This window comes from Saimiri boliviensis, chromosome 1 (genome assembly GCF_048565385.1).
Source record: "Saimiri boliviensis isolate mSaiBol1 chromosome 1, mSaiBol1.pri, whole genome shotgun sequence".
Lineage (NCBI taxonomy): Eukaryota > Metazoa > Chordata > Mammalia > Primates > Cebidae > Saimiri > Saimiri boliviensis.
This window is the reverse complement of record NC_133449.1, coordinates 131,705,951-131,715,858: the sequence shown is the minus strand read 5'-3', so window position 1 is coordinate 131,715,858 and position 9,908 is coordinate 131,705,951. Positions and strand designations below refer to the sequence as shown.

The following is a 9,908-nucleotide window of genomic DNA, read 5'->3' as shown; positions in this document are numbered from 1 at the left end:
ATGCGAGTCACACTTACGTAGTACCTGTCCACACAGCACCTAGAATCATTTTAGTAGAAGCAGAACAAGCGAAGTTGCATGAACAGAAGGTAAGGAGGTGGATCCAGCAACTAAGACAAGATCTCCTTCCTTTCTAGAACCTGCCTGTGAACAGGAGCTCAACAAGGGCACAGGGCCAGTGGAGGTTCACCTTGGTTGGAGTGGTTTCCATTTCTATTTGTTTGGGGTTTTTTTTTGGGGGGGGGGTCACTTTTATGTGCTGAAAAGAAAGAATCATTGGAAAAAAGAAAACAAATGCAGGAGGCAAGTTCCTGGAGTTGATGGAAGAGAATAGGATCAGGGCCCAGGTCCCTCTGCCTTAGACAAATGCAGAGCCCTGTGAGTGAGGAAGGATGCTTCTTCCTGAAACAGAAAGGATTGTTAAGCAGTAACACTGGTGTTAATGGAGGAACCATGACTGTATGCAGGACAGAAGTTAAGGAGTTTTGATGGACAGTCTCTGTTTTCTCGACAAAAGAGAATATAAGGTCATCCTCTGAGAGTGAAAAAGACAAAATCCTGGGTTTGGGGAAACCGGAAAGGTTTGGAATGGCCACTGAAAGGCCAAGGGTAGGGCAGCCCAGGCCTCTAGAAGGAAGAGGAGCCCTTTGCTAACCCTGCTATGGCACTGTCCATCAATTGAAGCGGGGCTGAGCAGCCTGAGGCAACCTGGGGGGAAAGCAAACCGAGGGAGCAGCTGCTGGGCCCCAAGGCTGGGCCTACAGAGCTGATGCTGGTGCAACTAGGCAAATGACACATTCCAGTTTCTCCAAAGCCTGGCTGGGATCATCCCATCGCTGCCCACACAAGGCAAACGCACAAAGCACCTCATTGCATGTGACCACATGGACACACCAACGCCTTCCATAGTGTCTTTTATTATTATTATTTTTTGAGGCCAAGTCTCGCTCTGTTGCCCAGGCTGGAGTGCAGTGGCCCAATCTTAGCTCACTGCAACCTCCACCTCTGCAGTTCAAGCGATTCTCCTGCCTCAGCCTCCTGAGTAGCTGGGATTACAGGTGCTGGCTACCATACCCAGCTAATTTTTGTGTTTTTTGTAGAGATGAGGTTTTGCCACATTGGCCAGGCTGATCTTGAACTCCTGATCTCAAGTGATCTGTCTGCCTCAGCTTCCCAAACTGCTGAGATTACAGGTGTGAGCCACTGCACCAGGCCACCTTCCATAGTATAGATCTAAGAAAGAGGTGTGTCAAAAGAATGGCCCAGCTTGAACCCAAAAGCAATTATAAAAGTACCATAAGCCGGGCGTGGTGGCTTAAGCCTGTAATCCCAGCACTTTGGGAGGCCGAGGCGGGTGGATCACGAGGTCAAGAGATCGAGACCATCCTGGTCAACATGGTGAAACCCCGTCTCTACTAAAAATAGAAAAATTAGCTGGGCACGGTGGCGCACGTCTGTAATCCCAGCTACTTGGGAGGCTGAGGCAGGAGAATTGCCTGAACCCAGGAGGCAGAGGTTGCAGTGAGCCGAGATCGCGCCAGTGCACTCCAGCCTGGGTAACAAGAGTGAAATTCTGTCTCAGAAAAAAAAAAAAAAAAAAAGTACCATAATATGCACACATAAAACAAAACTGTGTTGAATGGAAAAACGGGAGTTAGAACATGCAATTAATCTCAGAAGAGCTTTAAAAAATGCTAAGAGGAGGTAAGACAACCATGACACTTAAATAAAGGTTAAAAATGAGGGTTGTTCAAAACTAAAGTTTAAAGGTTAATTACCAGTGCCTTACACATAGTACATTAGTTTTGTTAATGGAACAATATTCAGTTAGGTTTAGTATGTCAGCCTCACAAGGTGAGTATGACAGCCTGAGTTTAAATTAGTGAAGCTTATGTGAAAAGCAGCTCTTTAACAGACCTTGGTCTCCACGCAGAGAAAGCATACGTAGTATCTGTTTAAGTGCAAAAGATAAATGAACAAATAATGTCTCCACTGAAAGAGTATCAAGTTTTTTTGTTGTTTATGTAAAGAAAATTTCCAATCGGTATTTAAAAAAACACAAAAACAAAAACCCAAGTCTCTTGCCAGAAAAGAAAAGGAAAAACTCCAGAATCTAGTGCTAATTCATGTTCTTGAATTAACCCAACTCCCTTCATCACTCCTTCCCCCTCACGCACAGTTTTGCCCCTCACCCTACACCCCTCATCCTTCCCTACCAAGAGATCGTCCTTTCAGTGTAAAGATGCAAAACTCTTTTGTGATTGGCTGTTGTCAACTGGCATTTGGCTAGAGCTTTACCTGACTACTTGAAATAAACATATCTCAATGTTTTAATCCTCAGAAGACCGTAAGACAGATCTGCCTAGAAATTCAGGGTGCAGGCACCCTGCTTTCTCTGCTGAGTGTGGGAGCCCCAGGGACTGGAGTCTAAAGTCAGAAGCTTGAGGCCCTACTCCACCTTGGCTAGTCACTAGTTATTTTTGTTTGTTTGTTTGTTTTGAGACAGATTCTTGCTCTGTTGCCAGGCTGGAGTGCAGTGGTGCCATCCCACTGCAACTTCTGGCTCAGTGCAACTTCCGTTTTCTGGTTGTCCTCACTGCTTCACTCCCATTGGCGCCATGACAGTTTACAAATGCCACAGCAACGTCAAGAAGCTACCCCTTGTTTAGTATATCATCAAGAAACAACCATAAAAATAAGCAATCAGCAGCCCTCAGGGCTACTCTGTCTATGGAGTAGCCATTCTTTTATTTCTTTACTTTCTTAAACTTGCTTTCACTTTACAGACTCGTCCTCAAATCTTTCTTGCATGAGATCCAAGAATCCGGTCTCTTGGGGTCTGGATGAGGACCCTTTCCTGTAACTGGTCTAACCCCTTACAGCCTCCCTCCAGATTAACTCAAAGGGGAGCTGACCCTCACGTAGCGCAGTGCTTAAATGAGATGTGTGCAAGTTTCTGGAACATGCCAGGCCCGCAGTCAAGGATTCTCTTATCCCCTTGCCAAGGGACCCAATCCTAAATACCATCTGTGGGGTTGGAACTTGAGTTTCCAACTCAGCAGTGCCCACCTCCTTCTACACCCAAACCCACAGTCTAACCCTGACGCAGGAAGCCTTCCCCCCTCAAGCGCAGGCATGGGGCAGAGTGAAAGAAGCCAGGCATGATGGACAGCTTCCTGTCTGAATCCCCTCGTACGAACCTGACGGGTAAAATGAACCCACTGGGCTAAACTTCGGGGTGAAGGGACAGAGGCCATGGGGCTTCCTGGGGGGGAATGCTCCTTGACTTGGGGCAGTTACAAGGGCACAGCGGGTCTTGTTGAAGGGCAAAAGCTCAGTAAGTTCGTCCTGACAGTCCAAACTAACCCAGAGCCGTCTCTCGACTGACTACAGCCTGGAAAGGAGGCCAAGACCACCCTCTACCTCCATGACTCCATCTCTGAGTGGGTCTCACTTCCCACGCCCCCAGCTGCAAGCTGCGGGAGAGGCGGGCATAGAGGGAAGGGGCGGGGCTATGCAAAAGACGGCGGGGAGCGCGGGGTGGGGCCGCTCCTTGGAACAGAAGCGAGCGGCCTCGAGGCCTTTCCGGTGCGGGAGAAACTACTACTCCCATAATGCCCCGCGGTCCCGCGAGCCGCTTGTCTTGTCGCGAGAAGCAGCGGCCTGGGGCGTCTGCGCGGACGGACGGAAGTGCAGGTGACGGTCTGAGATATCACCGGCAAGCTGGGCGTCGGGGAGATGGCCGAGACTGACCCCAAGACCGTGCAGGACCTCACCTCGGTGGTAAGGGACGGCTGTGCGCGGGCCCGACGTCGCGGCCTTCCCGGGCGGCGTCGGGCCAGGCCCTTCCGGACAGAGGGGCGCCCACCGCGATTGCGCGTCGCGTCTGCGGAGGCCCCATTTCTGGAAGCGTCTCTGGCCGAGGCGCCCGGCCACCTTGTGCCCCTGGGCGTTTTGTGCGGGACAGTCTCCCCGCGGTCGCCCCCAAGCCCGAACCCCTCCGGTATCCCCATTCACCTGCCGCGAACGCCCCCCGAGTCCGTCGCCCCTCCCCCGGGCACCCTCCCCGCCCTTCGGCTCCTCACACACCCCCGGGTGCCCCAGCACGGCAGAAGCAACCTAAAGACCCTGAGCTTTGAGTCGCGGCGGCCTCCCCAGCCCACCTGACTGATTGGACAGGTGGGAAAAACGGAAGACCCGAGAAGGAAGATCCTTGCTGAAGGCGGCACAGCTGCCCAGAGGCAGAGATGGAGCCGGGCAGCTGTGCCGCCGACGGGACCAGGGCTCCCATCGTGATGCCAGGAAGATGTCTCGGGATCAGTGTGGACCTTGTGTGTTTCGATTTTTGTTAGGTGCAGACACTGCTGCAGCAGATGCAAGATAAATTTCAGACCATGTCTGACCAGATCATTGGGAGAAATATCCTTTTTATCTGTAGTCGGCCTCCTGTGGGCCTTTGGAGCCTTTTTGACAGCAGCAGTGGGGATAAATGAGTAGTTTTCAGGCCAGCTTCCGCCAGTCACTTACAGAATTTTTTACTGAGCTTGGAGTGTACCGTGTTTCTGAGAAGGACTGTACCCAGGGCTGGGGTTGAGCTAGACAGATCCCTGGCTCAAGGAGCATACGGTCCACCAATCCCTATGGCTGGTGTGGTTGACTATGGACTGTGAACTAAGCCGTTTTGTTTGTGTCTCTCTTGTGATCCTCAGCATGACCTTTTGAGTGGGTTGTAGTGTTATTAGCAAATTAAGAAATTGAGGTTTAGGGATTTCATCACTAGTAAAGGTCAGGACTGCAATCCGGTGCTGGGTAGCCATGCCCCAGAGTCTTATACTCTTAGCTGCCAGCATGTAACAGTGTCTAAAGGTAATTGGAAGACCAGTTTCCCTAGAATCGTTGTGTTTAAGGCCGTAGTCTACAGGGACCAAAGTAAAAGGGCTCAATGAGGAGATGTTGGCAAGCATTGTCTTTAACTTCACCACTCGATGATATGAGTAGTCGCATTGATGATCTGGAGAAGAACATCGCAGACCTCATGACACAGGCTGGGGTGGAAGAACTGGAAGGTGAAAACAAGATACCTGCCACACAAAAGAGCTGAAGGTGAGGAAGGGGGCAATTTTTTTTTTTTTTTCTTAAAAGAGTAGAGAGAAACTATAAGTATAATCTTGATGTAGTCAGACTTTCTGTAGATAGTTCCCAGCCATGATCCCAGCAAGCATCCCTGTATTCTTTATCCCCTGTGGACTTCATGTTTTGAAATTTTTCATGCCAAACTCATTCTTTACACAAATTTATTTTCCCAGTTTTTATTAATTAGACTTCTATCACTGTTAGTTAAGACCACAGGCTAGCCGGGCGCGGTGGCTCAAGCCTGTAATCCCAGCACTTTGGGAGGCCGAGGCGGGTGGATCACAAGGTCGACAGATCGAGACCATCCTGGTCAACATGGTGAAACCCCGTCTCTACTAAAAATACAAAAAATTAGCTGGGCATGGTGGCACATGCCTGTAATCCCAGCTACTCAGGAGGCTGAGGCAGGAAAATTGCTTGAACCCAGGAGGCGGAGGTTGTGGTGAGCCGAGATTGCACCATTGCACTCCAGCCTGGGTAACAAGAGCAAAACTCCGTCTCAAAAAAAAAAAAAAAAAAAAAACCACAGGCTAACATTAGATAACCACTGAGTTTTTTATCATTCCAGCTAATAAAGGTGTTTTTATTGGCCTGTAAAGCTTGTCACTGGAAGATTTTCCATTGGTTGTTTTTTTGTTTTTTTGTTTTGAGAAATAGCTGACAAGTCACCCACATTACCACTTTATTAAATGCCCTAAATTCTGGGGACTTTCTTGGTAACTTGACATAGGTGAACTAGATTGTGGCCAGCCACATTAAGCTTTTACTCTGGAGTTCATTTAAATTTCCACTGAATAGTTCCAGATGTCAGAGAAAAGCCTAATAATTAAAAATACCAGCCGAGTGCAGTGGCTAACGCCTGTAACCCCAACACTTTGGGAGGCCGAGGCACATGAATCACGAGGTCAGGAGTTTGAGAGCAGCCTACCAACATGGTGAAACCCTGTTGCTACTAAAAATACAAAAATTAGGTGGACATGGTGGCACATGCTGGTAGTCCCAGCTACTCAGGAGGCTGAGGTAGGAGAATCGCTTGAACCTGGGAGGTGGAGGTTGCAGTGAGCCAGGATCATGCCACTGCACTCCAGCCTGGGTGACAAAGTGAGACTGTCTCAAAAAAACAAAAATACCACATAGCAAGATAGGTAAATGTACAGTATCACTCAGCACAGTGCATTGTAAGCTTTTTCCTCTATATGAAAAATGAACTCCCTTTTCTCATGTTTCATTTATAACATTTTAATTCTCTGTAAAAATGAAGGTTACTGGGGGAAGCAGAGGTTACAATTGAGAACGCACTGCTGCACTCCAGCCTGGCCAAAAAAGTGAGACTCTGTCTCAAAAAAAAAGGTTACTGGCGGCACACAGTGGCTCACGCCTTGGGAGGCCAAGGTGGGCAGATCACTTGAGGTCTGGAATTCAAGACCAAACTGGCTAACATAGTGAAATCCTGTCTCTACAAAAAATAAAAAATTAGCTGGGCCTGATGCTGCACACCAGTAATTCCAGCTACTAGGGAGGCTGAGACAGGAGAATCGCTTGAACCTGGGAGGTGGAGTCTGCAGTGATCATGCCACTGCACTTCAGCCTGGGCAACAAAGCAAGACTATGTTAAAAAAAGAAAAAGAAGGTTCCTAAGAATTTTTAGATTGCTAGAATGCTAAGGAGAATATACAGTTAAAGATGCCTAATTTCCTATTTTCTGGGCCTGCTCTGGACCACATTTAAAGTTACTGTGAAGTACAGATTTGGGATGTTGAAGACAGACTCTTCAATTTGCTTTTATCTTTACAATAGGTGGGGTTCATTGACTGTGTGAGTAAATCACATAACTGCTTTCTGGTTATGGTTATGTCATCATTCTTAACCAGAGATAATCTAGAAAAGTGTCCTGCCAGTCTTAGATGCTTCTGTGGGTCTCTTTTTATATTATGTGGCAGTCAAAACTCCCATCGACCGACTTGAGAATATTACCACAAGGATTTCAGGATTGTAGACTGGCTAGTGATGGGGGTCATTCAAAGAAAAGAATGGGAGTAGGAAACTGACTCTGAATTTTAAAAAGTATTTCCAGTTAAATCTATTTTTGCTAAAATATTGTGCAAAGAAATAAGCTTAACTCAAAATGGGCATGTAAAGGGATTTTTAGTTGATAGTTCTATATGTCATTTTTATTTGTGCTCATATAATGAAAAACATGCTGATGATTTTTCTTTTTTCAACAGGTTGCTAATAATTTATACTGGAATCCGGAACACCATTTTTCCAAGCCAAGAGAAAACTGAATGGCTTTTTGCAGCTAACTACTATGTGTAAACAGGTTTTATATTATAACGTGTGCATTCTTATATACTATATAGTTAGTTTATAGAGTGATTTGCCCCCCAGTTTCTTGAACATGGTATCTTCACATCTTGGACCTTGGTCAGTTGTGCTGTTCATTATTAAACACTAAAACTTTGGCGGTTCGTGCATAAAATTGTCAAATTTTTTAGTGTATTTTTGTGAAGTCATATTTTTTTCTTGCCATTCCTTTTGTAGTAGTTGCTGTTTGGATAAAAGTTGCTGTGTAATTTTTTCATTGGACAAATAGTAAACCCTTCTAGTCTTGGTGAAGTAAGATGTTTGTAGACTTTAGGGTTCTTTAATTCTCAGCACAAAGTGACTGTTGAGCTGACACCAAATAGTGTGTTGGCAATACTTTTCAAATGGCTAAAAACACCTAACGATTGCTTATTCGGGAATATCTGTCACTGCTCTGTTGCTAAAACTCAGTATAGAACTTAGACTTATATCGAAGTCCCCGAGATCACATGTGGAAGTCAGTGAAAAGTAACCACTGCCACTTTCTTGTTAGAACTTTTACAGTACAGAAAATAACAGAATAACCTTCTGTAATGAGGCATTTGTTAGTTTTGCATGAGATTCTGATACTTCAATAGGACCCTACAGTGGTTCATCTACAATAGTTACCGTAAAAAAATCTGGCAGGATTTTAAAACTCAGTCATTCCATCTTTCCTTTGTGCTACTGACTAGAAAAGAAAGAAAGAAGGAAAAGAGACCACATGAAATCCATGCCGGTTGCTTGGCTAGAATATGATCAATGACTTGTAGACTCAAGTTTTTAAGAAATAGTATTTTACTTAAGCTGTTTCTTATCTAAATTCTTGCAGAGTAACAGTGTTATTGTTGATTATAGAAGACAGGGATAATACCTTTTAACTCTAGTCACTCAAAAATGCAGTGCCATGAGTGCTAAGCCTCCAGGCCGATATTGATAACCTGGAAGGTGATCCATGTGATTGTCACCACAAAGTGCTTTTACATAAAAACTTGAAAAATTGAAAGATGTGACTTTTTTAAGTAACTTACATCACCAGTCTTGGTGTTTATATTGCAAATTTATAATAGTGAGAAATACTTTGTCCTATATACAGATTACATGGGGAACATAAAGGAGTGGAATCCTCCTTTAATAAGATGAATTCACCACCATGGTACCCAACTACAGAACCTCCTTTGATCAGGCAAGTAGGCTGTGCTGCAGGATTGAGTCCCCAGAATGCCCCGCACACGCTGTGCAGGCCTTGACCAGACCAGCTGAAACCTGCATCTCTGCTGAATGTTCTCAAGCCTCGTAAGTGGCAAATGGAAATGATATGGCCGATTGCAGTCGTAGGAGAGTTGTGACTTAGGCAGGAGTCGACCTCTTTAAGTACTGGAACGATTTCAAAGGCAGGCTGCCCTGACCAAAAATATCTGCCATGAATAAAGGTGCCTGAAATCCTGCTATCAAGCTTCCTTTGTGTCAAAAATCTGTTTGTTTTTCAGATTGAAATGCACAAATCACATTAGAGTACCAACTGAAACCTCTGGACAGATTAAGTACAAGTAATCCAAGGCAAAACAGGAGAGGATTTGTTGGGGGAGGTTGCCGGCTGGAAGGGGAAGCTGAGGAGCGGGAGGAGGGCCTGCCAGGACTGGCATTCTAGAATTTTCTCAGGTATGTTCCCGCAACACTTGCCCCTGGAGATGCTCCAGGAAGGAAGGGGTTATGGTCACTTGGGTTTAGGTAACATGCTGAAACCTCATGAACCTCATGAAGAAATTAGCACATTAAAGGCTCTGAAGGTAGAGCGGAGAGCTCAGCTTTATCCTTCTCACCTGCTGGTTTACAAGTTCTCTCTCTGTTGCCCGGGCTGGAGTGCAGTGGCACAATCATAGCTCACTAGGAGCCCAAGTCCTGGGCTCAGGCAGTCCTCCCACCTCAGCCTCCCAAGTACCTACTAGTGTAGGTTCGTGCCACCACACCTGGGTCTTGCTGTGTTGCTCAAGCTGGTCTGGAACTCCTAGGCTCAAGCAGTCCTCCTGTCTCAGCCTCCCAAAGTGCTGGGATTACAGGCTTGAGCCACCGTGTTTGGCCAACGATCTTTTTTATGAAGCCTGTATGAAGTATTCCTTCTCTAACTGTTGTTCATTTACAAGGCAGTGAAGATTCCCTTGAGGGCTGACAAATACAGATGAGTATGGGGGCTGAGGGCCCTTGCAGCAAGGAAAACAGCCTTATATTTGATGAAGCCCTGTCTCCCAAACCCCGTGGCCCCACAGCTTCCTCATTTGGCCATTAGTTGGTCCTGCTCTCCTTTGAGCCACAGGATTTTAAAGTATTTTCATATCAATTTTGTCTTTGTTTCATTACCAGTAAAATAGACCATCGTTTGACCCCATCAGGACTAACACACAATACTTCAGGTAACTAAGAGTTAATTGGCC

General features: G+C 46.2%; 1 protein-coding gene across 1 annotated transcript; it reads left to right on the top strand.

The window, feature by feature from the left end:
• Positions 1–3,641: 3,641 nt before the first annotated feature.
• On the top strand, positions 3,642–8,931 carry HSBP1 (heat shock factor binding protein 1). Its single transcript, XM_003938057.4, has 4 exons — positions 3,642–3,783; positions 4,353–4,419; positions 4,983–5,103; positions 7,359–8,931. The coding sequence occupies exons 1-3, from the start codon at positions 3,739–3,741 to the stop codon at positions 5,099–5,101; spliced, it is 231 nt and encodes a 76-aa protein (XP_003938106.1). The 5' UTR covers positions 3,642–3,738; the 3' UTR covers positions 5,102–5,103; positions 7,359–8,931.
• The last annotated feature ends 977 nt before the right edge of the window (positions 8,932–9,908 follow it).